This window comes from Thunnus maccoyii, chromosome 14 (genome assembly GCF_910596095.1).
Source record: "Thunnus maccoyii chromosome 14, fThuMac1.1, whole genome shotgun sequence".
Taxonomy (NCBI): Eukaryota; Metazoa; Chordata; class Actinopteri; order Scombriformes; family Scombridae; genus Thunnus; species Thunnus maccoyii.
In genome coordinates, this window is record NC_056546.1 from 11,667,375 (window position 1) to 11,695,228 (window position 27,854).

At 40.2% G+C, this 27,854-nt stretch overlaps 1 protein-coding gene across 2 annotated transcripts in view; it reads right to left on the reverse strand.

Moving 5' to 3' along the window:
* Positions 1 to 606: 606 nt before the first annotated feature.
* ccser2a (coiled-coil serine-rich protein 2a) overlaps positions 607 to 27,854 on the reverse strand; it is a 58,797-nt gene continuing 31,549 nt past the window's right edge. The window contains exons 5-11 of one of the 2 annotated variants that reach the window (XM_042433022.1): positions 25,507 to 25,615; positions 25,197 to 25,377; positions 21,154 to 21,219; positions 20,898 to 21,020; positions 17,350 to 17,496; positions 10,993 to 11,077; positions 5,827 to 6,008 (exon numbers count right to left, since the gene is read on the reverse strand). In XM_042433022.1, the coding sequence (XP_042288956.1) occupies positions 5,917 to 6,008; positions 10,993 to 11,077; positions 17,350 to 17,496; positions 20,898 to 21,020; positions 21,154 to 21,219; positions 25,197 to 25,377; positions 25,507 to 25,615 (803 nt within the window). In that variant the 3' untranslated portion in view covers positions 5,827 to 5,916. Of the gene's footprint in view, positions 6,009 to 10,992; positions 11,078 to 17,349; positions 17,497 to 20,897; positions 21,021 to 21,153; positions 21,220 to 25,196; positions 25,378 to 25,506; positions 25,616 to 27,854 lie in introns of both variants that reach the window. The other variant, XM_042433021.1, reaches the window with a different exon arrangement.

The window sequence follows — 27,854 nt, forward strand, 5'->3', positions numbered from 1 at the left end:
AAATTACTCCACTAAACCTGTGTTCTCTGAGCAGCAACCTGCAGCACTCTTAAATTACAACAGTGAAAGTCTTCAACATATATATTTGACAGTTCGTGATGAAAGAGCCAGGCTTCCTTTCAAGAGAAAACCTTTTGCACTCCATCTCCCATTTTTTCAAGTTAATGACAGTGTCATGCTATTCCTTGCGCTTGGCAGGCTGTTATCCACCCATCATCTCTGAAGCGCATAACCTCATTAGTAAGTGGACTATATGCAAGGTGTACAGAGACTGCATGGTTTGTAATGAATAGAGATGAGTAATGCCGCTTAGTTTAATTTATTTGACAAGAAGGGAAATACTTTGCTTCTTTGTCAGAAATATCACAATGAAGTCAGTCTGTCTCTCCTACCTTCACACTTCTTATTTAATCTTTTCTAAAAATAAAGGTGTCCACAATGAGTGTGGACACCTTTATTTTTAGAAAGCCTCCCTCAAGTCTTCACAGAAGCCTCTGATGTGAGTTTCCAAACTTCAGCTGTAACACTTGTGTCTTCCTTTTGAGATTTGGTGAAAATTGTAGAATTTGTATCCTAAAAAATAACAAAACATCTGACAAAACCACATATGTTTCACAATCATACTTTATTTCCACAGAAATACAACCAAATGAAAACGAGGGAAACAAACTCATGAGGTCTCTCTTATATCTTGAACTGAGATCAGCAGCTTTGTGTATACTGTATGTGTGTGTTAGCATTGGTGGTGAGGGTCTATGATCCAGATCATCAGCATTGACTGTCAGGCAGTACCTCCCACCATAGGACCAAAGCAACTACCTATGGCCTCTAATTGATCATGTCAAACCTACAGATTTGCTGAAACACACTAGTCAAATTTTTGGTGCAACCTTTATCGCTGTCTCACATGACAAATATGATTACCTTTGCAAACAGAGACACACTGGGAAAGAAGAAAGAATAAAATAAATCAAAACTTATACTGTAAAAACCAAATGAATTCTAAGTCACCTCTAAATCAGGTTTAACATTCATTCAATATCAACAATTAACGTCATTTAAAGTGCATCAGATTAGAATTTTTTTTTAAAGTAGCTTTTTTCTGATTTGCATAAAAGGTCGCTAGAAGTATAGTGTAGCGTTCCCTCATCTTTTTGCTTCAAATATTGCACAGTTCACTGGAGACAATGCTTAACAGCTGAAAAAAAGTTGTAAATACAATGACCTTGCATATTGTGGGAGGTAAATATGGACAGCTACAGTACAGTATGTGCTTTATCCGCTAACACTTTCAACTTCTTGGTGAGTTTCAACCGAGGAGTTTAAAGTGTTAAAGCTATGATGAAAATGACAACTGTAACACGTATGTAGTGGATTCGAAACTGATGGAAAAACCAATAGACTGTATGATACACCAAACCACAAGTCAATAATAGGAGTAGAGTTGCCCTCCCCACCCCCAAAAAAGGCAGCCGCATATTTACAGTTTCAAGCTTTCAGTTTTACTTTAAAACCATCATCGGGTGCAGGTAGAGGTGGCTAAGAAACCTCCAGAGGATGGTTTTTATACTGTAATAATAGATTTTATGGCCACCCGGGGGCAACGAAAACAAGCTGTAAACACAACACTGACATATTATCACCCAATAAATTTGATATGGTGAAAGTGTTAGTAAACAGTTTCCTATGCACATCCAGCAGATACTGAGCAACTTTAGCATTCATTTGGAGTTGTGTTTGTGTCCACCTGACTAATAAGTCTGTTATTCTGTGCATACAAGCAGTCATGTGATCCATTGTTAATATAAAATATTGATTATAGCTGCTTTAACATAAAAAAAGCTTAAAACTGCAAATAGGAGTTACTCTACCCCTACAGTATATGTTCTAAGTGTCAGTGGATTTCCCGGTCACTAGTCAAGTCTTGTGTGTCAGTCGATGTGCATCTTCTACTGCAGGACAACACCTTCATACAGTAGGTACTGTATATAATGAGTACTGAATGCTAAAATGCATAATGTGCCATTCAGAGTAATAATATAGAACAAACTGGCCCCCTTTGGTAACTTTTACTGTTGTGCAATGCAGCTTAAAAAATGTAGGAATCCTCTTGCAAAATAAAGTGAATCAACATCATGCGTTAGAATCGATCCAACTTGCTGCAGCCTCGTTATGGTTTTGTTGTAGCATGGCTAGCGAGACTGATTGGCTTGACTGCTAAAATAAGCAAAGACATTGATTTGGAGATAGGGAGTACAGCACAGGGAGAGAAGGATGGCACTGCCCTGCTTTCCCTGGCACAAGTTTGCCTTTGGCCTGTGGGCAGACACATCTCTCCCTCTCTCATACAAACACACACTCTTCCAAAAGAGAAACACTGGCAGCCAGAGGTGTCTGGAGACGCAAACTCACACACACACACACACACACACACACACACACACACACACACACACACACACACACAGCAGACAACATTGATTTCCTGTTTGGCATTACTACGCGGTGAGTGACACAGCTGAGGGGATCGGGCTATTCTCTGGACCACAGTGCGTACAAACAAACATGCTATGTATTCTGTCTCCCACTCCTCTCTTATACACACCTTCCCGACATTTTATAGACCAACATTCACAAACCGAACAGCTCATCTTGATCATAGCGCGACATTTCATCACTACATCTCTTCTTTTTGCTCTTTCATTCCGCTCTGCCTTATTATCTCTCACTGTGCATCTTTCTCATCCACCGTATATATATCTTGCTTCCCCTGTTTCTGTTTTCATTAAAAGAAATGGATTTTTCTCGGCTTCACACAACCGTGCAGACTGCTTGGCTGGTTTGGCACAATGTTGAACCGTCCAACAGGTAAGCATGTTTTATCAGCCACATGGATCCACGCTCACAAACACACACACACACACACACAAACCTCTACTCATTTCCAAGGTAATCTAGAGAAGGCCATCTCTTTTCTTTTTTTTTGGCTTAAGCAGACAGACGGATCAATGTGAACGTGGAGAGCATCTGTTGTGAGAGCTACCAAAAAACCGCAGTAGAGTCTGACAAAACAAAACAACACAAAACACACTTGTATGTACTTGCTTAAAGAATTCAAAGTGTGTATGTTGGTGCGACTGCTGGCGAGTGTGAACTGATGTGTGTGTTCCCTCTTGAGTTTCATGTCTCTTTGAGTTGTGTCAGAGCGCTCATATATGTGCGTCGATGTAACTTGTGTGTCCGGATGTGTACATGTGTGTGTGTGTCTCTTTCTCTCTCTCTCTGTCTCCCTCTGTCTATGTAGGGTGCATTATTGGACGCAGTAGACCAGACAGAGCCAGAGGCGTACACCAAGTGGTCACGCGGCGTGACAGAGAAGAGAGCAGAGTTGCTGTCAGAAGGCCTTTTTAACACACTGCTGCTCTCCATTCGGGGACATTTCAGGAGCGTTTGACTGCAAAAGGGCTCCGTGAAGGAGAGATAAACACAATTCTCCAAAACTCCCAAAGAAACACCACTAAACCCCTGAAGGCTCCCTACCTGAAAGTACTACGCTAATACCTTTGATGTTCCCAAAGAGATGTGCAAGAGAGCAAGAGGAAGAGAGAGACGGGGCGGGGGGAGGGAACAACAGCTTTGACAACAGCTTAGACACTCAAACACACACACACACACACACACACACACACACACACACACACACACCAGGCAGCAGCTTCACACGTATAATGAATCCCTGTTAGCTGATGTTTTCATGTGTGGGTCACTGACGGAGATAGTTCAAGGAAGTCAGTGTGCAGTGTAAAAAAATGTCCCTAACAAGTGATTTAATTGACTCGCAAATTCTTTGTTCTTAAATCAAGTGTCACTTCTCTCAACCTGAGTTTGACTTGTTATATTGTCTTACATCAAATAACGACATCTTCAAATGAATGGAGGTTAATGTAACTGACTTTCTGAAGATCACAATGTTTTTGCAAGAAAGTTATTTGCACTTGAAATAAGTGTAATTTCCACACATTACCGGCAGATTTTTTGTCTCAGTATATTTTAAATTAGCTTTGTTGCATGCTGTGTCCTTTTTCTCGCCTATTTCCTGTTATTTTTCACTGTTTTCGATTTAGAAAATGCACAAAGTGACCCTGAACAGATATTTTTTACAATGTCAGAGTACTTCATGCTTTTGCGTGTGGCTATGAGTGAGCCTACATTGTACCTAAGCACACTTGAGTGCGTGAGAGCTTTTTTACACAGCTCTTTTCCGCTACATTATGAAAGCTAATTCCTCACTTGCTAACTGTTTCTCCTAATTCCATCTCCACCACATGCAGAATGTTCTTTTTTAAAGGCCTTTATTTCCATTTGAGTTGCATTTACACCAAAGTCTGTAGCCTCTTTTGCTAATATGTGCAGGGTTCAAAGGTTCACTCAGGTTGTAGCACAATGAGCTGAACCAGAAACATGTAAGCACCTACAGTGTGAAGCTGCTTCTCTCTTTGTCTCTCACCTCTGTGTATTCTCATCTCTCACACACATTCACACAAGCACATACTGTTTTTTCATTCATTCATTGGAAGTGACAGCTCCAGAGAGCTTTGACGAATTTGCTTTTAAGTCTCCAGCCTCCACTTCACTTCGTATATTATTTTAGTATTTCTCTGTTTCTTTCCTACGTCTTGTTTTCGCCTCTGCCTTTCCCTGGGCCGTCTATTCCACAGCTAAGGTCACATCCATGTCACCTCTGTGTTTAAAACCGAATGCACCTGTATGTCAGAGGGCACAGCTGTGTGAAGACAAGTGAACTCAGACTTTGAAATGTGTTAATAGCTAGTGGGCATCACAAGAGAAATAAAAAGCAGACTTCTCTGAATGGTAACACTCTTATTTTTGCATCAGCAGCATTCATGTGCATGTGCAAAGCTACTAAAACTGGATTCTTCTGTAGAGGCCATTTGGAGGGACTGTGGATTCATATACCACTGTGGATTGTTGTGAAGATAACATCCTGTGACATACTATATTTTGAATAATCAATCAGGCTGGAGTTGTGGAAGCTGATTTAAAAACAATACAGCAGCATAATATCAATTTCGCAGACACAGGCGGTCCCCAAATGGTCCATATGAGTTTCATGAGCTCAGAGTGTGTTCCTCTGACACTCAAAAGATAAAACAATCACACTATTATTATGGCTGGGGAGGGAAGAGGATGAATATCAAAGTCAGAGTGATTCCAGTTTTAAGTTTTGATGCGTAGGTTTAAGCTCCTCAGGGAATCTTTGGCTTGGGGAGGCATGAGCGACTCAAAGGGACCAGGATCTTAGCTGATCCAAGGTCTTTGGGCGTGCCCTGTTTGGGCTCCTCCAGGCTGGAGCTGGTGCACCGTGAATCCTTGAAAGGTTCTGATGCTCTGCGAGGCTGAAGCAGCGAAGTGCGACATAGACTTGGAACCTGCACCCGGGGTCCGGCGTTAAAGCAGGGAAGGCCTCTAGACGGAGGGGGCAGCTGCTTGGTCCGGTTAACCAGAGGCCCTGAGGAACATCCCGCTTTCAGAGGGGCAAAGCCACCCGTGCCCCCCGGCTTGAGTGCAGGAAGCGACACGCTCTTGTGAAAGCGAGGAGGCTGCAGCATGCGAGGGCAGGTCGATCCAGCAGATCTAGGAGTGACAGAGTTCTGCAGTATTACAGCGGGGGTTCTCCACTCCAGCTGTGTTGCAGGCTGAGGTGCTGCTGCTGCTGGACTGTCTCTGGCAGTTACCCCCTGTGGAGTCCCGAAGCTCGGGCGGCGCAGGTGGGTGCTGAGAAGATGACTCAGCTCGTTGGTGGGGTCTGCTGGGCCAGACAGTTTTGCCATGCGGCCTTCAACAGGGCAGTCAGCATCTAGACGGGCTCCTCCCTCTGTACTACTCCTTGTGAGGTCACTGCGGCCCTCGGTGGGGGGAGTTTTTACTAGTCTTCCCTGGTGGAGGTGCTCGTTGAGGCAGGGGTTGAAAGGCTGTAGTATTTGAGGCTGCAGAAAAGAGGAAAGATATATCAATAAGATTAAAAAATGGATATAAAGTTGTCATGAAACAGTCAGTGCATAATGAGGCAGGACTTTGAGGTGTTTTTGTCATGTTCCAAAAATGCCAGGTTTTAATTTTTTCCCTCTTTTTGTGGTGTCTTTGATCCCTGTGGAATTCAGGCTTTTGAATATTTTTCAGAAGTGAAGGAATTTCAGAATCAAAAAGCGAACTGAAGAGTCTGCATTTCTTTGGTTTATTTACTCTTAATATCACAGCCTATTTCCACTGCCAGTCGCAGAACTATTCCTAGAATGGGAGAGGCAAAGTCACAGAGGAAGCCCTGATTCAGCACTTAAAACAAGCAGAGAATAACCTTGCCGTTTGAGTGCCTGGAATCTACTTTAGTCTTTGATTCATTTTGTGATCGCTGCCGCAGAGGGGCTTCAAAACATTCTCGAGAACTATGATACCGTCTGCTCGTCTAAGCACATGCTGAGCTGTTTACCACATGAAATTCAGACCCACCATGGTGTTGCCCTCCACAAGGGGACATACAGGGTACGAACACAAAAACACGAACACCTGTACAATCTTATAACAACCCTGCAACGAATACTGTGTTTGTTAGGCTTCAATGTTATGTTCAAAATGTGCTGTGTTAGATGCTAATTATCCAGAACATCAACACAACAAACTACGGCTTCAAACGAGTTTAATCAACAACTCCCTGACACAGACTTGACAGAAATTTGCCTTTTAGGCTAGCTCTGGCTCATTTAGTTTTTTTCTGTGTTTCTCTGTCAAGTAAACTGACAACATAAAACAATGTTTTGGATTGCTTTCAGTTGTGCAAGGACATTCTTTATTTGTTTAAATATAACAGTAAGTAAGTAAGAATTCACTGATTCTACATATTTTCTGCATCACAGCTCCAGCTAACATATTATAGATAATTTTGCCTTTAAAAGAGGCACCACTATATTCCCAGAATGTGCAGTGCTGTAAGGTTACCATAACCTTTTCACAACAACCCTTCTGGACCACATTTCCAGATAAGCAGCAGAGTATGAGGCCAGAAGTGCTTATTAGTCCATCCAGTCAACCACTAGCAAAAGCACAGCTGCTCAGGTCAGAAAACAAGTCAAAATTGGACTATATATGAATATCTTTAAATGTATATAGTATGAGTATATTCTCTCAATGGCTTATGACCTCAACATCTATAAAATCCTTTATACTACTTCTAGTGTTAGTCTACTTAGTTTGAGATGGATTCTGCAAGGCATTTGCACTTTATTGATGGAGTTATCATCAGTTTTTGCCATCATAAATCAGAGGACTCGCCTTTTTGCATGGATGTCCTTTTGAGCAGAATCCAAAGAAATCTAAATCCACCTGGAACCATCTAAAGCTATGAACTGAAGTTTTAGCAAAAGAAGTAAGAAGATCTCAGAGGACGTGAATAGATATGAGCAGCTGTGTTGGTGAGGCTGCACTGCTTGTTTCTACCATCAGTCATTTGCATTGTGAGTGGAAGTAGATGTCCAAGGCCACAGCTCCATCTCCTGGTCCCCTGCCACAATGTGTCCGCTATACAAAACCCTTGTCTTTTAAAGTTTTTAATTTGAAAACTCCTACATAAAGGATATTTTTGTTGCTTCTTATGATAGATCTGATTAGTCTGCCACTCAAATCATGAGGACATTGTGAAGTCCTTTTTTTTTTTTAGATTTAACATCTGATTCCTATCATGACTCAGTCTGTGAGTGAGCACTCCCTACTGACACCCACAGATCAAAACAAAATAAAGGACTTTGTTCCAATCCACCAATTACATGTGATGTCGCAGAGTTAAATTAACTAAATAAATCCGACAACATCCAAAGGCTGAGTGACATTATTAATATAAACTCATTCTCTGTTTTGTTCATTAACAATAGAGCAAAACACAATCAAACATTATAAATAAAGGGTTTGTTGTAGTTTGAAGAGTGTATTCATGGTAAAAATAAAGATTAAAATGTCCATTGTCATAAGAATAATATATGACACCTTTAATTGTGAGGTCTGTGATGAGTTCATGTATTTATAGCCGGTCCAGCTGGAATAAGCCTCCGCCAGTGATAGCGTCATACAGTATCTATTGTATAGGGTATTAATAATAATAATTATTTGCATCTACAGCTGTCTGCCGCAGATCCTAATAATCAGAAGCAATCATTTTGAGCTCTTCACCACATTACCAAGAAGTAAATATCTCAGCTCGCTAATGACACTTTAAGAGAAAATCACCAGTCTAACCAAGAAACGCACCAATTTGAGGCACCTGGCTGGAAGATTCAGATTCAGGAACCCACCATAACCAATCTCATCTGCAGTCTCTTTCACCATGAAAAATGGTGTGTGATTAGAAAAGCAGCACGCAAGAATTTGAATAAGGATGTAAATAATCCCCATTTTGTCTGTCGGAGGACAATGTAATTGCACATAAGGACAATGTGATTGCACATCTTTGCACATGAGCAGATGGGAGCAGCAATTTGGTGGCACTCCATTTCAAAGCTAGATTAAACTAGTGTCGTTTAATATACAGTGGGTGGTTGTGAAAATGGTGATTTGGATCGTGTTTGAATTTAAACTGTGGAAATGGTGTGAGAGCACAGGATGTGTGATTGCTCAAATTTTTCTGTTGCTTGCGGTGTTGAACTGCTTTTGATGGTGGAGTTAGAATGAAGGTGATTGCCCAGGACAGCTTTAATATTCATTCAAGTCCACTATCACAGTTATTCCTAAATGTAACTCTTTTAAATACAGTCCATCCAAATCCTTTCAAAGTTGAACATCTAAAATAATAAAGCACATATTCACTGAATTAGAGTATAAAAAAGCAAATCCACACAGAGGGATTCACCAATGCATGCATAATGATTCTTCTGTACTTAATTTGATGAGAAAGAATAAATTAAAAAAGACGAGAATGTGAAACTGAAATTAATTAAAGCACAAAAACAAGGCAAAACCAATTTTTAAATCCAACAAAGAGATGAAATGAAATACAACAACTACGACAGCATCGCTGTGACCTCCATTAAGAAGAGCAGACCAAAGGCCCAAATACAGATACACAAGGTCAACACTCCAATACAACTAAAAACCAAATGCAAAGCATGCACACGCAGATGTAGAAGGACATGCTTCTGTCATGCCACATCAAACAAAACCACAGCCCAGCGTGCAGTGGAGGTCAGAGAGGGCTGCATGTTGACTGCATGTTAAAGAAAGGTTTACTGTACCACGCTCTGTCAGTGAAGTACTGCACTAGGTGCTCCACGCCTTGCCATAGGCATTATGTGTGGGGACGCAAAGGTAGAGAGACAGACAGAGAGAGAGAGGTAGCAGAGTGAGACGAAGGAGAAAGAGAGAAAAGGAGGGGGTACAGACATTTAAGACAGACACTTATTGGAGTTAAGAAATGTTAAATCCAGAGTTAAAACCCAGCTCACGTTTGCAAGAAAAGGTCACACATTAGCTCAATAAACAAACCAATTTAATGCAAAATATAATCACTGCATCCTCCATTCACCAAGACCTGTGCAAAGAGTCTTCTCTAATTCCAGATCCGACTATATCTATTTTCTATTCTACAGACCTTTATTACTGGCAAGAACTCTTAGCTGGTTTGTTTACAGCCACAGCTCTCAGTGGGGGGTCAGAGCATTAGTGGTTTATCCAGTGAAACAAAAATAAACTTGTTTTCCTCCTATCCGCTGTTCCTCATTTTATATCCAAGTATGACTACATACCAACTCTATTCTAGTATGTTTCAATGTCATTATCTCCCTCCTCCTACTCTTTTTCTCCCATGGTACAGACATTCTTTTGATACTCTGTGTTTTGCTTAATTAGGCTATGTATGCAATCTACTGATGGGAGAAAATGCACTTTTGACTGAACGCTGGATTGTACTCACATATTTGTCAAAAAAGTCGATAAACACAAGTGCACCTGATGTTGAAATAACCTGAGACGTTGTAAAAAAAACCCACCAGTGCCACATTTATTTCACCTTCCCTCTTGATTCAAAGCTGAGCCCCAACGGAGTAGATCAAAAGAACACAGCATGGGTTCTTCTCTTTGTTAGTTTCTTTGCTTTTCACTCGCTCACATATGTGCATTTTCTGAAGTCTATTTACTGATTGTCACTCTCTTTACCTGCCTCCCCCACTAGCTACCTCATCAGCGCAGCATAATACTGATGCTTTGTTGTGGGATTCACTGAAATGGGTGAGGCTGTTATGACTACGTTGACACTGTTTCTGTAGTCCTGCCTTTCTCAGGATTCTCAGATTGTTTTAGTCAACGGAAAAATGTTACTGTGAAAATTCCATTTTCACATCCAAAGCAAAGATTGAACAGGTCATGTTATGATCATGCATACTATTTGTTCAACAAAAGGATATATACCCTCTGATAACGGGACCACGATATCATTCTTTACATTTACATGTTGACACCATCATCAGCATCATCATTTTACAGCAAATTGTGGTATATATCTTATTTTTTTAATCAATGTCTATGCACAGTAGAAGGGAGTAAAAATGAGGGTTAGAAATACAGGTTTCTGCAGGTGTAAGAAAACCAGCAGTTAGTTACTTTCTGACTGAACATAGCTTATAAAGCATAATTGGAAAGGACATCAGGGAATTAATTGTTAGGAGACAAAACACTGCACTGTGTTTAGTAAAACAAACAGGAAAAACGTGTATTACTAATCTTATTCTAAATGAATCTAACGGGATAAATAAAGTACAAATAGTACTGAAATTGCAGAGTGCAAAAATACTGCTATGAACTGAAACAAAGATGTTAGAGTTAGGTTTTAATTGGAGACAAAGTTAAACTTTTTTAGGCTATTTACAGACCCTTGGACGTGTTGTTTTATAAAGAGATGGAGAAAAAAGGCTGGAAACGATGTTAGTGACTCACTCTGTCTGCGTTGGGGCATGCTGGTACGGGTCAAGCCCTGGTGCTGTGCCTGCCACGGGGACAGCAAGGGGGTGGGCAGCACACCCTACGCAGAGAAAAACACAAAGGACAAAAGGCATGACGAACCAGAACACACACATACACACGCACAGAAGCATGCTCCCACATAAAACACAAACTCACTTACATGAAAACATTGTTAATGAGTACGGATAGCCCAATTATCACAGCACACATAAACACACACAAGCAGACATGCACGCACATACTGTCTATCAGAGACACCATGTCAGCGTGAAATCCAACATCCAAAGTCCGTCTGTCCGACCAAAGTCCATCAAAGGTTTGTTGCAAAGTTATTTGACTATGATTTAAGTTTTAGTGTTAATGAGATGGATACAGTTAAAATTACACTGAATAATGTGAACACACTTGAGTCTACATAAAAATACACATACGCACAAAAGCTCACTGTATACGCCTTAAAGCTCTCCACCAAATACCTATATAAAGCTCCTGTGAGTTGGGTGTCCTGCTGGCCATATTGTCACAGTCACAGATCGTCATTTGTCATTTTTGATTGCTTGTTGTCGAGCTTCATGGGAGGCAGACACCAGGAGACAATGTTAGTCGTAGATTCCAGCCAGGGACCTTTGTTGCATCCCTCTTTCTCTCCCTATGTTTCCTGTATATCTCTACTATCACTATCCAATAAAGGATATATATTTTTCTATTGTGCTACATCTAAAATTACTATATACGGTCCAATTTTCAGTTCCTAAAACCTAGGAGATTATTTTCATGTATCGTTTGAGACCCTTATTATCCTATAACATCGGCTATCTGAAGATTTCAAATGGTAACATCATGTAATGTAATTATGTTTCTCCCTGGGCACCTGGAAGCCCCTTTCTCCGTTCCCTACAGTCATATCAGTTATCACCCATCTTTAGTGCCTTCAATCCACTGTATAATAGTACTCCAACAAGCACAAAAATAAGGTGTCACTGGAAAGGTAAACAGTTTTCACAAGTGAACAAACAAAACGAAAAGGAGCGACAAACAACTTTTCCACGTGTTACTGACAGCTGACATGACAGGTAATATAAGCTTAGAGCTTTTTCATAAAGCTGTGATGCCATCACTTTGTGTGTTGTGAATTTGATGTCTCTACTGAATATACTGTAGATATTTTTTTGAGTTTCTTTAGTACATCAGTCTTAGGTTACACAGTAAGATAAAATTCGCTACAATGATAAATTTGCAGTTTACAAAAAGTGGAAAATCCATAGCTGTTTATCCACTCTTTAGGACAAATATAGTATCTGACTGAAGCACAATGTGACAGCTGGGATCATTGTTAGTGTGGCTCATTGTGACTGTTTTACACAAACAGTATATTTTCAGCTCACTTTCTTACCACATCTGCTATCCATATGCTCTACTTTCTCTCTTTCATTCCCTCTCTCCTCTGAACATTTTAGTTGGCCAGCATCTGTAACTGCGCACAAACATGTAACTGACAGAGTACAAACCGCTTTCTTTATAACACACCTATCTTCAGGTTAAGCAATTCAAAGATCCTTGGCCCCCATTGCGAGAGGCAAAGTGAAGGAGCAGTAGGGCCATCACGTTAAGCAGACAGACAGACTAAAACCTTATCAAATGTTACTCCTTTCCTCAGCTGTGGAGGGAGCCGCCTCTCAAATAAGACTCTAATATAGAAGAGAAGCACAGAATGTGTCAAAGGGGGGAACAAACACACAGAGAGAGAAAAAGAGAGGGATAGAAGACGAGAAGGGGAAGGTAGCAACTTCCCAGCAGGTCCAGCCCAGGCTATTTCAGAGCCCTCCTAGTGCGACTGCTGGAGGGGGGAGGAATGAGTTTCCCTGATCTGCTGTCATCCATGTCCTTCCTTGTACACCAACAACTGTTTCAGCAGGATGTCTGGGCAGTAGCCTCCTGTTGAGGCTTCATTTGCAGCGAGGAACACCTTAGGCTATGAGAACAAGACGGTATGTTGAAGGGCTCCTGAATGATTCTGACAGTGTCTGGCAGCTTTATTAGACCTCTGCAGCATCTTAGCCTGTCAATTTTTTACTATTTTCCATTCCTGTAAAGGCTCTTCAATGAAGGGCTGACAGAGCTTCACAAGGGCAGGGAGACAGAAATTGGTAATATATAAAAAGTTTTTCATATTCCATCAATTTCATCAAAATTTCTTGCCCACTAGCAGAGACCTTGGGTTCAATGCCTGGCAGCGGTATGTCTGGTTTGGTCGGGATTTCCAACTAACACAACTACTCAAAATTTAAAAGCCAATGAGAATTCTCCTCTTGGGTGGTCAGGGAGTCTGCACAGTGGCAGGCATGACTGTGGCATTGGCACTGGGGTGATAGTGTAAACCTCCCACATGTTACACCTTCCTACGAAAGCTCATAAGTAGCACATTTGTCTGTAGCACTCTTGGGGACGACAGTAGAGTTAGCAGTGACAAACACTGCAGTTCACGTGGAATAGTGGCAGTCCAAATTAAGGGGGAAAAATCTGGGGGAGTAAATGATATATATACTTTTTTTAAATGTATGACATTTAGATGAGAACAGATAACAAGAAAAAAAATGATGAAGTACCTCCCCTGTGCAGAGTCCCAAAAACAGATGGTGAAACTTGGGGAAGTAGGACGAGACTTTAAAAGTAAAGCAAACGTTGTCTTTTGTGATCCTACAACCTTTTCATCAAGTAACAACAGTATTTAGAAGAAACCATGATGCTATGTCCCTAACACGGCCTCTGTCTGCTCGAATCCCCTAATCCACTACACAGAGCTTCTTGTGGTTGGTTACAGCTAATACCTTAGGTTTGGCCACAATGTCTCACTTCACTAACTTTGGCAATTAAATCCTCACCTGTCCAAGATGACTCTGCTGCGTGTGTGTGTGTATTAATGAGTGTGCATGTGTGAGTGAGTGTGTGTGTGTATTTGTGATGGTATGTCTTGTGATGTAAGGGGGCAGACAAGAGGGGATGTGGGCGGAGAAGTCACGTCGGGATCTGAGAGGGAAAAAACTTGCTCTTTCAACCCACAGCTTAACACTGATCACTAACCCTATTCAATCCTCCTGTCTCTTCATTCCCTCTCTCTCTCTGTCTCCTTGACAGCAAATTGATCTAATTACAACTGAAGTAAGAAGTAGAGAGGTAATGTCAAAGAAAGAATGACAGTGACAAAAATACAGACAAAGAAAGAAATCACTGAAGCATGCAAGAAAGAAAGAAAATATGAGCAGCGGCGATAAAAAAGACATGAAGGGAGGTGTGAGCAAAGAAGAGTTGAAGAAGAGGATGTTTAAAAGGCAGAGAGGGAGTAGGAGGGTAGCCGTAATTATCCTGTCTGTCTGCCGCTGATGAAACACTGCCTATTGTGTTGCCATTGTTTCACTGCTGCTGCTCATCTGCGTGTTTGTTTATCTGGGTTATTAACAAGGTCTGCTCCCCAGTTCTCAGTCTCACTCATTGTTCAGTCACTATGAGTGTACCCCGCACTTGAGTACAAGAGATACATTTGGCTCATCCCACTCACATACATAAATACACACACACACACACACACATGCAGACAATCAAGGTCGCTCACACACACACACACACACACACACACACACACAACAAAAACACAAAAAGATATAAACGCAAACACATGGCTGCGTATTTTTCTATTGTGCTACATCTGAAATTACTAAAATCATACAGCTTATATCTTATTTTTTGTGAACGGCAGAGTAGGCAGAGAAAACATTTCTGCTGCAGAGATTGCTCTGGGGAGCAATTCAAGAAGATTATTTTTCCACAAGTGACATTTAAGTAGTTGCTAATGTCACACTACATGCGCGTCGTGCTGCGACAAATGTGTCCAATATTTGTCTGCATCTTGTACATTGACAGAGACATACACTTACATAGCTTATGATGAGCCTTTTTTTCCCCCTGAGCATGCTTTTGGACTCAAAATTGGATTGCGAGCAGATTAAAATGGGAAGCTGGAGGAGCTGGTGCCCAAACCAGTTGGTGATGATAAGTTGCCAAAACCCTTCCTACAGACTGTGAAAAAGTAAGGAGATGAGTACAACCCTGGTCTGCACAAACAGTTGAAATAGTTTGGGCAGCCTACAGAGCAATAGCCCACAATGTGTCAGTTCCTGAGAAAAAATAATTGGAATAAATGGATCCCCTGAGGAGACAATACCAAATGCTTAAAAATGCTGCATCACTGATGAACTGTGCACCGAAAAGTAAATGTCCTTAAAAGCCATGTCCAAGTGTCATAGGCCATGAGCTTATTCTTTTGTTATACTCTTAATCTGAGTTCAAAGCACAGTGAGACTTCTCTGTAGGAAGTTGTTGGCAAGACTCAACTTAAGACCTCTCAGAACCGGGGTGTACAATTTACCCACTGGGCTACTGATAGGGCAACTAGATATTGGCATTAAAGCTATAAAAAGATTACAGCTAGTGGCCTTTGGCATCAAAATTATTCTTGGCTGATCCTTTCAGCTTACCGCTAAAAAATATCATCAGAGCGCAAGGGCTACTCCAGTGCTCTGAGAGCGGCACTTTAAATGTCAGAGGAGAGGAATATCAACAGAAAAGGGCATTTCAGAGAGCAGGAGGAAGAGATGACACATATTATGAATTTGTATGTGTGTCTCTGTGTATATGTGTGTTGGAGGAGTAATGAAAAGTTTAAACTCAATGAATGTGTGCGTGAAGAAAAAGAAAATAATATTTGTGCCAAGAGTTAAAAAGAAAACAGCTAGAGAGAGGCAGAATAAAAGAACCCACACACATTAAAACCACATTAAAGACTCTGTGAAAAACACAAGTGGTAAAAGTGAAGCATTGTATGAGGAACAGTGTGAACCCAAGTTTGCTAAAGGTGCTAAACCTGTCAGAGTGACACCAAAGGCTTTCAAACCATCAAAGACTAAGAAAGACAGAGAAAGAAACATCCCTCTCTCTCTCCAGTATGTGTTTATTCTGTGCTCTCTCTTCTAATTACTGTGTCAAAAAACTCAACAAAAAACTCACAGCTAACCTTTTATAGCAACTCTGAAAAGTAAAATGCAGAGAATAGTCTCCACTCTGGTGATGACACAGTAATGTAGATTAATGTAGATTAAAAGGTGAGCAAATAAATATCTAAAAACAGGAAGTGAGAAAAGCACAAACTCCATTTTACTGTGTTTTGTATTTTGGTGTGAATTATACACCAGGTACTACAGGTCACAGATACCACGACAATGCCTCCCATAGAGAAACAGCTAGCCTTGCTTTGATGGTTGCCATGGCAACTGTTAAACCATACGCTCTTGTGGTAAGCAGGGACCTACTGTAGTTAGTGAGCTTGCTTGTTTTGTCCTTTATGTTTTCCTCTGTTGCCTATGTGTGCCACATTAAAATTGAAATATACCGAGAGATGTGTGTGTTGATAAATGGCTGTGAATGATTCCAAGTGTTAAATATCAACAACATTAGACATCTCTTTGGTATAATATTTAAATTCATTCATATTTAAAGTCATTCTTTTCTCTTTGTAATCTCCTTAAACTCATTGTTTGTGCCTCCTCATATATTTGTGGGTTTGTTGCGTGTGCGTGTGCATGTGTGTGTGTATGTTTGTCACCCTTTCAGCTGAGTGCAGGTCAATTAGGGGAGTGTTTACTAGGCACCCTGCCTGTGGCACTCCTGCTATTGAATCAATACTTGGCTGCCACACAGCATACTATTGTGGCATGATACTGAACACACTGAACACGTATCTCTCCATCCTCCACCTTTCTCTTCTCTCTCTCTATCTACCTACCTATCTATCTCTCTGTCTCTCTCTTTACTCACATAGATCTGTATTCTATATTCTCCCCGTTTAATGTGAGATCTGGGTATGAATAGTGTGAAACAGAGTGACAAGCCCACTGACAACCTAATAAACTGTATTCCGTAGAGAGGACATGCTGTAGCCACCAAATAATTCAGACATGGCTGGCCTGAGAGAGGCAGCAGATAAATAGGAAGCTGGCGGACTGAATTAAGTGGAGTGACTCAGCAACATACAGTACACATGCGCTAGGTCACTAGTTTATTATAATGTAAATTTTAAGCCGTGTTGGGCACTATCCAACTGTATTAAAACCACCAGTATTGCTATATGGAACGAGAACCATTTATCATTTAACTTGCCCAATCCTGTGGTGCACATTTAATGCTGGAGGTGTTTCAGGTATTCAGAGATGTTTCTGTGCAAAATAAAGGCTGAAAATGTGCACTTGTCAGGTATGTGTGTGAATATTTTGGACTCACAGGATGGCTGAGTGGTCTCCAGTACGTCTGGGTGGCCTTGTCATAGTGCTGCTGCATCCGTTTGTCCTGCTGTCTGTCAGTCTGTCGTAGTGAAGAGGGAGCCCTCTGGTGGTGGCACTGACATCTGACCTGCCGTCCATGAGCAGGCTGAGGGGGCAAGAATGTATGGATGAATAAATGAAAGAAATAAGAAAGAAAGCTTACTGTAAAATAAACATAATAGGCCATATTAGACTACATCTGCTATCATGCTTGTTAAAAGCTTGTCACTTAAATAAAAAAAGGGCAGAACCCAAAAGTACTGAAAGCATGCCCCTTTTAATACAACAACACCCACAGTGCAATGAGACCCACCTCAACTCAATTTTTAAATAATGCATGGCCTAAAAAAACGTCTTTATCAAATATATATTTTTAGTGCATGCTAGATACATTTAACAAAAGATGCCAGGCTCAGGTCATGACTGGGAAAAAAAACCTCACATTGGTTATTCCAAAGAGGATATGTGAGAAATAGTGTTGGATTTAATATCTTCCTTTTGGCATCCTAAGCAGTGAACATACCAGGGAAACCACCCACATGGCTGTCACTGATAAGTGTAGTAAAAATTAAAAATAATTAAAAATATCACTTACACTAATAAACAGACAAAAAATGTTATTGAGAAAAAATGAGCAATATCTTTTGCATGTGGCTGGTTTTAAACTCATAAATAAAACAGATGGAGTTTCAAAAATTAATTAAGGATATTTCCAAGCAGACGCAAAAAAATTCGGATATGACTCTAATGTGGAAGAATCATGAGATTACTTTGCTGTTTTGATTAGAACTGACGAGCCTGTTGGCCATATTAGGGAAAATCAAGCATAGGTTGTAAATGGCTGTAAATACCTTTACATGGTTCATTTAAAATTTCTGCAGCTGATCAAACACATGGACATTTACTTTAAGCAAATGTTAACCCGGTATTACCGTCTTTCTCATCTGTTAACACCACAAACTGACAGACCACTTTAACTGTGACTTATTAGCCTTTTAAATTCAAACTATTGACTCAATCCAGTATTGAAATGGAGCATTAGAGCAACTAATGATGTGCATGAAATCATTTTGTAAGTATTTTTGTAAGAATTTAGCACCAAATCTCACAGTTTCCCTCGTAGGTGAATAAAGAGCAGAGCAACTTTTACTTGGCTGAAAAAAAGACTATGCCAGACTCAGACAGAAATTGCTAGTTTTTGCCAGCCTTGAGGAAAACTTCAATGCAACTCAAACAACAAGAGCGCATAATCATGAGCAGTCTGCCTCAACAGCAGTAGAAGCTGTATCCAAAACTACATTCTGTCAAGTAGGACTGAGAAATCAGTTTTCTATCTTTGATAGCTCTACTTTTCTCTTTCCAATTATTTTATTTTCTCTCCCGTTCTCTCCTCTCAGCCCTCCATACACACACACACACACATACTGCAATAGACTTTCTCCCTGAAACACACATAGCTTCTCCATTGTTTTCTCATTACTCTATTATGTTCAGTTCAGTCAACTGTTCCCCCCTTCTGTCTCTCAGCAGTTTACACTTCACCTTACTGTTTACTCTTTACCGTCTGTAATATTAAACCTTAACCAATTTCAAGGCCAAACAGCAGGTCCAGTAGCCTTTGGCTTTCTACTTCAGACATCATATGAACCAGATGACTGGCAATCTTCACAGTGTTGTTCTCATTGTTTATATTCTCATGACCAAAAATTCAGATTTTTTCAGGAGAATAAACTCATCTGAGGCCTCAATGTTGCACTGCAAGGATATCAGAGGCCAAGAGAATAAGCCTTCATCTAACGTAGAGCTTCAACTCAGTCAGCAGAGCAAATACACTATGTCTCATGTCCCTCTTATCTCCTCATCTACTTCCCCCAATATACTCACTCCTTCAGTCTCTACACTCATTACTGTCAGGCACAGATCTGGAAATATATCCCTTGCTTTTTCATACTCTCTGCTTGTTGAGAGTGAGGGTGCAACGATATACTGGACTAAAGAACCTGTTGTGGGTGGGTGCTAATTCTAATTGGAAGGAGAGTATATGGCAGGGAGGCAGGCGGACAGACTGCGCTTTGACATTTTGGTATTTCTAGATACGGCAGGGATTTGAATAATGTCAGCCGAGCATACAGTTGTTTGGCTAACAAGGGAGCCCGTTCAAGACGCTAATGAATGTTAGAGTGGAGATGGAGCCAGCTAAAAGCAAACAGAACGGAGGTTATTGGTAGGCAGTCATAACCATGAGAGAACACACACTAGAGTGCATGTGGGAGTCCAGCAACATACCGAGCAGAAACTGAACTCCCACTTATGATGAGGAGTATGTCTTCAGTGACCAAGAGAAATCTGAAAGGTGGATCTGTTCATGTATCACTAGGCTGCCACACTGTGTGCTTTTATTAATCCCTCTTTGTCTTCAACATCCTTCAAAGAACAAAGTGATTACATTCATAGAGGATCATTTCTCCTGTGCTTGTTCACTGTATCATTTATTTTCACGCTCTCCCTTTATAAGATCTGATAAACCTGGAATTGGTGTAAACAACAAATAATGGAAAGCGGTAGTGGTGTCCAGACATAACTATCTCAGATCTGTGAAGAGAATTGGTGTCAAGGAGGGGACCAACTAGAAGAGAAGCTTCATGCTTGTAGGACATGAAAGCTACATGAAAGAAATGAGCAAACATGAATGCTGGAGCGATCATAGTCCTGTGTGTGCATGCTCGAGTAATACATTCAACTGAAGATGAGCCCGAATTGATATTCTACATGTTGCAATAACATTCAGTGTATGAGCCTTAATGATTCACTTTCTGTCAGTCACCATAGTTATGACTATTTGCATTCATTCATACATATTTCATGTATGAATGAAATGAATGTTTTCTCAAAAAACCCTGTATTTCCATGACATTATAAAAAGGATGCTGCCATTTGCCCCACACTTAAGCTCCTTGATAACAGCAATTCATAACAGCGAATATGCCTTCTTTTGAGGTAAAATGAAGTCCAAACTATGCTGTTAGAATAGTAAAAATGTTGTTGTTAGCTAAAATGTTGTGTATTGGCACCTCATTTTGGGCTACTTTTACTTCTTTTTGTGTCTTCATCCCAGGTCTGATCCATATTCTTCATATGTGTGTGCACTTAACTTATCTAATATTGTCCTTCTGTTTCTAACTCTACTCTTTGGCTCTTCCTAAAGTTTTTCCCTTTTTTTCTATGCATAGCAAGTGTTGTTTGTTGTACAGATTGTAAAGTCCTTTGAGGCCAATTTATGGGTTGTATCCTCTCAACGATGTCTGTTACTGATTACACTAATATGTCATTATTAAAATTCTAGCAGCAAACATCAACAACAGAAATAACTCGAATACAAATATCTAGTGAAATTACTGTCAGAGTTAAAAAAATAAGGCAGGGGGAAAATGTATTCCCAGAACTGAAATTGAAAGGTCCCCCTTTTCAGACTTTTCACTTGTATCAGTGCTGTTCATGCCAGCTCACCATTTGTTCCCGCTGATGTTGTTGCTGTAGCTGTTGGCACTGCAATGTGAGCTTAGCAATGGTCTTGTCTCGACTCCTCAGCTCTACTCTGAGCACCTGCACTTCCTTAATCAGCTCCTCCAACTGAAAACACACACACATACAGTATAATGTTGGGGTAGCAGATTACCTCAGTTGAAAATTGCAGAAAAGTAAAAATTATATATATATATATATACAGCATATCCAGTCAATCACCGTTCTAAATCTAAGGTACCTGTGATGCAGTGGTATTGTCTTCGATCTCCTCAGCAACATCTGCTGGAGAGTCTGTATCCTCAAGCTGGGAACAAACAAACACACACACACACACACACACACACAGGAGCAGGCACACACACAAACACAGAGTACACAGTGAGCTGGATCAATGACAATTGCCTTAGGCATGCCTCAAGAACTGTATTTCACTGCAGTGGAATTTTTTTTACTCTTTAGCACATAGCTGTATACTCTGCTGACCCTGAACTGTCAGCCACCAACAGTAGATATCTGATGCAGAGTTGCTGGGTATGTTTTTGAACATTCACTACATTTATTTCTTTGAGCATAGGAAATGCCTTCTCTTTGGAAACTGCTTAAATGAGCCCAACATTTTCCTCCTATTCATCTTGTGTATGCAAAGTATTCAGTGCAACATTCCACTAGAGTTGAAACTAACAATAATTTTCTTTGATTATTTTTCGCAATTACTGCTCAATTGATTGATGTATTTAGTTAAAAAATTAAAAAAAAATAATAATAATAATGACAAATGAATCAGCATATTTTATCTGACCAAGACTCAAAAAAGACATGAAATGGAAAAAGGAACATGAAACCTCACATTTGAACATCTGTAACTAGCAAAGGTTTGGGATTTTTATTCATTATAAAATGACTTACATTGTCATTTTGTAATTGTAAAAATGTGGGGAATTACCTTATTGTTGTTGATTAATATTCTGTCAGTAAACTAATATAGAAATAAATCATAATTTCAGCATTGTATTCCACTTGTTCCTTAATCAGGTCAGGTAGATAATCCAGTTGGAGCAAGCATGCATAAATAGAGTTGAGCTGGATGTTTCACTGTTAGCACAGTAAAGCAAAGATCAATTAGGATTCTGCAAGGCTGGAAGCTCATTTTACAGTCGCTGCCCTGAGCTCAACATCATACTAAAAAAAAACAATTAAGAACAGAGTTACTAATGGGCCAAAAGAAATATTTTCCCTCTTGAGGCTACACAGCCAAAGCATTTGACTAGTTGCAGTGATCACATTGAACACATCTGAAGGAGACATTTGATTAAAATGCAAACACAAATATCACTTTTTATGCTGTAGAGGGTAAATTGCGTCAAAGCATTCAAGATAATTTAGTTTTCTGTAGCGCTGCTGTCTCCGTGTCTTTCTGTGATTGCCTTGATGGAGTTGTGTGTTTTGTAGAAGTGTGGGTTTTATGTGTTCATCTTATATGTAAGTGTACATTTTTACAGCCGACATCTTTTATTTCGCTCTTCTCCTTCCCTGTCATTCTCTCTTCTTCCCTCTAAATGGATTTCTCCAACTGACAGGGATGGATCTATTAAATAACCAGTTTCTCACAAGCACAGACAAATGTATGTAAGCACAAATGCAGGCATGCACACGAACGACATACAAAGAGAAGAAGACCTTGGGCATCTAAAACCTGCTGTGAGACTAATGCAGCACATCATCACCCATTTAGACCACAAGACTTTGCTGTCTCTTTACCAATAAACTTCTGTCTTAACATCTTTCTTTGTTTACATACAATATCTTTGTATTGTACAGCAGCTTTGTGTGATGAAAGGATTTTTATGCAATAAAACATTTTATTGCTTTTTATGCAAAACATAGAAGCAAATTAACAATTAAAACTAGATCAGTTCAGTTTTGTCATAAGATACTTTGATGCAAGAACATGCTATTTTCTGAACTTATTTCTGCCCATCAGCACAACATCAGATTTCTATTTAAGACTGTCAAACAGTTAGTAAACACAGCCTCTCCTTGTGCCTCTGCTGATTATGATGCTGACTGTGAAAAGTCTTTATCGCACTTTGCCAGAAAGGTGGATAAGACTTAGTCTTGCGCCCAATCCTACCTTTTTAGATGTTGACCACCTGCACCGGGATACTTTGAGCTATTTTTCCCCTATTACTCTTCCTGAACTTGTAGAAATCATATCTTATGTGAGATTATCCTCCAGTCCTCTTGACATAATTCCAACTAAGATTTTATTTGAAGTAATGGAATGTATTGGGCCGCATTTGCTTTCTATTTTGAACAGCTTGCTGTCTACTGGTTGTATCCCAGATTACTTTAAAACTGCTTGTGTCCAACTAGTCAAAAACACCTGGGCTTGATCCTACCCTCTTAGAAAATCGTCCATTTTCTAAACTGCCTTTTATTTCTAAGATTCTTGAAAAAAAATGTTTAAAAGCAGCTTCTTGCTGCTGTGGAAAACAATAGTATCTTTAGTTTCAATCGGGTTTCCATCAGTATCACGGCACTGAGACAGCTTTTTAAAGTCACTCACAACCTTTTAATGAACGCTGACACAGGCATGTGTTCAGTTCTTGTGCTGCTTGGCTTACATGAAGCCTTCGACACAATTGATCATTGCATTCTTTTAGATAGACTGAGGCACTGGGTGAGCATATCTGGTACTGCATTAAACTGGTTCTCATCATATTTGTCAAATAGGAAGTTTTTGTGACTTCTTGTCATTTTCCCATATCAAGTATGGTGTGCCTCAAGGGTAAATTGTAGAATCAATTTTGTTGTCCCTATATATGCTTGAGTGATGTCATCTGTAGTCATGGTATTTCTTTTCATTGTAACGTGGATGAAACACAGTTGTACCTCCCTGTTAAACCCACTGACCTTGGTATACTGAGTTCTCTAAAGGATTGCCTGATGGATATAAAAAAAACTGGACACTGATAAATTTTCTTTAGCTCAATTCTGATAAAATAGAAGTCCTTGTTATTAGGTCACAGCATATCACAAAACAAATACTGTCATCTACTGTTACCTGTCACTCCACATCAAGCCTGCTGCAAGAAATCATGGTTTCCTGTTTGATGGCAATTTATGTTTTGAACAACATATCACAAATCATGTTGTTATCATCTCAGAAATATTGAAAAAATGAGATCTATTTTAAATTTCAGAGATGCAGAAACTGTTGTGCGTGCTTTTATCTCCTTGCACCCTGATTATTGCAACAGCTTTTTCTCTTGTCTTAATCAAAAAACAACTACAGACTGTACAGAACTCAGCTGCCAGGCTTTTAAGAGGCAATGATCACATCACACCTGTTTCAGCCTCTTTATATTGGGATCCCTCTTTGTTTTAGGATTGATTTTAAGATCTTACTGATTATCTTTAAGGCTCTTCATGACCTGGCTCCAGATTATATTTTAGACCTTTTAATCCCTTATGAACCTTTGTGTAGTTTCAGATCCTCAGGCAGAGGTCTTCTGTCTCTACCAGAGTCAAGGCTGAAAACTAAAGGGGACAGAGCCTTTGCTATCAGGACCCCGAGGCTGTGGAACAACTTGCCTGAGGAAATAAGGCTATCTGAGTCTGTGTCTTCTTTCAAGTCTCTTCTTAAAACATACTTTTATCAGAAAGCATTTCCTGATTTTACCTGAGCTACCTGCTTACTTTCCTTGATTTGATTTGTTTTTAATTTCATATTTATTATATTTAATTTTGCATTTTTATTCCCTTTGTGTTTTATAATGTGTTTATTTTTTATGGCTTTTAGTTCGTTTTAATCTCTCTGTGTTTTAAATGTGTTTTGTTTTTATTGTAAAGCACTTTATAACTGTGTTTTGAAGGTACTATATAAATAAAGTCTATTATTAATATCATTATAATGTCGGTCATGCTGAACATCTAAGCACAGTGATGCAGTGTTCTCTTGGCAAACTTTAAATTATTTAAACTAACCCTTTAGCAAACTAATATAAAGCTGTATCAAATAAACAAAATCGCAGTTAAAATCAATCTCAAAATCCAAAAAACAGTTTATGGGGCTTAATAACAGAATAAGCGCAAAATAAAGGCCTGGGTGAGATGATGTGATCTGCACATGATTGTGTGGGACACAGATTCAAAGCATGACACAATTCAAGAATTAGAGGGAATGTGCCAATCTGTCCTACAGTACTGTATGTGCATGCATATGAGTAAATGTGTGCATGTTTGTGTTCATTCATATCTCTCTGTAAATATGGGTCGAACCTGTAGTAAAGTTTTGAGCCTGAGAAGCTGGTTCTTGAGCGAGCTGCAGTCCTGGGTCATATGCTCGAGTGTGAGTTCATCCAGCATTGCTGTGTAGCCATGCTGCCTGCCTTCAGAGGGGACTGGCCGTGAAGACATCCTTGAGGCCTTAAGACCATCATAGTGCTGGAAGAAAGGGCCCCTGAGAGAGAGACAGACAAAAGCCGGAGAGAAAGGCAGTCAGGCAGCAGGCATTGTGTGCTTTCACTTTTTTCATTTCTTTTTTACTCCCTTTTTGGCAACATTTTGAAATATTTTGAGCATAACCAACCTGCTATCATTGTGGAAATGGTCTGGTCCAACCCAGCGATGGTGCTTACGCCGCTGTCCCTGCCGACCGGCCCTCTCCGAGCGCTCAATGTGGGACATCCTGTCAATGTCTACAAAGAGAGTTTAGAGCACAATGAGCCAGAGTAAAGAAACATCTCTGAAAGAGAGCAACTGCAAGTGAGAGATAACAGAGTATATACAGTACTGTGCTAGCTGACCTGAAATTTATAAAGCCAGTGTAATCACTTCTGTTTCTGCTATTATTTGTTGACATGAAACTAGAACATTTGTAGAATGCTGAAAATAAGTATTATGCAAAGGTTAGAATTTGTTTTTCTCTGCTTCCTTCTGCCTTTTACTGAAGGTTAACACGAAGGTACACACAGACACACACACGCACAAAATGCACAACCATGAGTCAAATTTTCATACCTTGTGGTAATGAATAATACTGTGCATATTTCAAATACTCTATTTTAGAATATCTGCATATAAATCATGATCTGATCCATCCTACTCTCTATTTCTCTCAACTGTCTCTACCATCAACAGACACAGACACACACGCACACACACAGTGACAGGCCATTTCATTTTCAAGCAGGTAAAAGGACACAGTATTTGACAACACTCAATAGCATATAGCTGTGAAATGAACCATGACCACAACAAAATTGACAACTAACAGAGCGCGACCCCCAGGAAATCAAAAGGATCCTTTACTTTCTATATGCCACATAGTTTGGAGAGAGAAAGGGAGAAAGGGAAAAGGAGAAAAATAAAGAAACACTGGCAGACTGAAAGACCCAATCGAAGGAATTTAGCAGTGGTTGTTAAAATACTTTACCCTGACTGTCACCACATAACACAGGAGCAGACAGTTTGTTTAATGCTGAACTGTTACATTCCAGGAAACTTGAGGAAACTTGAGGACTCCTTTTCAGCTCAGAAAAAGTCCCTTTAAAAGTAAAACAATAGGAATATATTCTCCAACTGGGGGGAAAAAATCCATAAAGGCAGAGAAACTCAAACCGAGTGGAGAGAAATGACTCCTTGTCCAGTCAGCTGGTGAGCAGTTAAAGGGCCAGAGAGAGAAAGTCAACCCCTGCTCCCACCCTGCCTGGCTCTGTCTTTGTTGTCAGGCTTGTTTTTCTGGGAACTCCCTAGGAACTGGAGCTGTGGAGAGATGACTGTGGTGGTTAGAAAGCAGCTGAGGTGATTGGTTTGTGTCCAAGCTAGGAAGTCACCAGCTGAGGCAGGCAAGGGAGAAAAGCTGGGGCCTCTGTCCCTTCACAGGACCTGACAGCTGGCTGAAAACGTTACATGAGGCCCCTTCCAGCCTTCCCTATTTTACTCTTCTTCTCCCCTTCCCTTCTTCCTGTTTTGTGGCAGAGTCAGGGTGTCTTTAGGAGAGAGGAAAGGAAGTGAGGGAAAGGGAGGGCTTGAGACTATGCAGTCAAAACATCCATCCCTATCCCACGTCTCAGGGCCGGCCCTGTGGGCTGGGTCTAACTGGACTTTTCAGCCTGTCTCGCTTTCACTCTGCCTCTCATGACTAGCGCTAGCAATGACATAGAGAGCTATAAATATGGCCACTTCCCAAAAAGGAGTAGGAAGGGATGACACTCCAATTCACATTCCTCTGGAGTGAACATTCCTCTCCTTCTCTCTCTTTCTTTCTCTCTGTCCCTCTTCCAAATACAAGGGGATCACTGTTTACAGACTTAAGAATGATATCAGGGGTGTAAAGCTGCCTCCTAGCTAAAACTAATGTTGTCTGATACAACAGCCCTGTAATAAATCCTACCTTCAAGCCGGTTCAGTTTTTGCTGAAACTGTTTTAGAGAGGTGTTAACTCAATTTTAAAGTGGTTTTGGCGGCTGTAGATAATATAAATGAGGACAGACTAAATATTAAAACCACCTCTCAGTGTATGATTCGACAGCACCACAATCTACAGCCTCCAAAATGACCATTAAGATAAACAGACACCTATCTGGAACAATTTCAACAAAAAAAATGGAACATTAAAACCTCCATGACGGTAGGATTTATAATAGGGTAGTTGCATTAGGCTGCATCACTTCTAGCAGGGTGTATCTAATAAACTGGCAATTGTGTGTATATGTGCACGGGTGTGTGTGTACTTCTGCCCATCCACAAGCTTATATGGGCCACATGGCAGTATGCGTGACCTCTGTATATCGCATTTTGTGGTGCTGAAAGGAGCCTTGTTGTATTTACCAAGTCATTCAGACATTCCACATCAAACTAGTGCATTAAACACATTAGTCATGAATGGTACTTTGGTTTCAGGACTGACAAGGGAAAATGTACTTCCTAGAATTC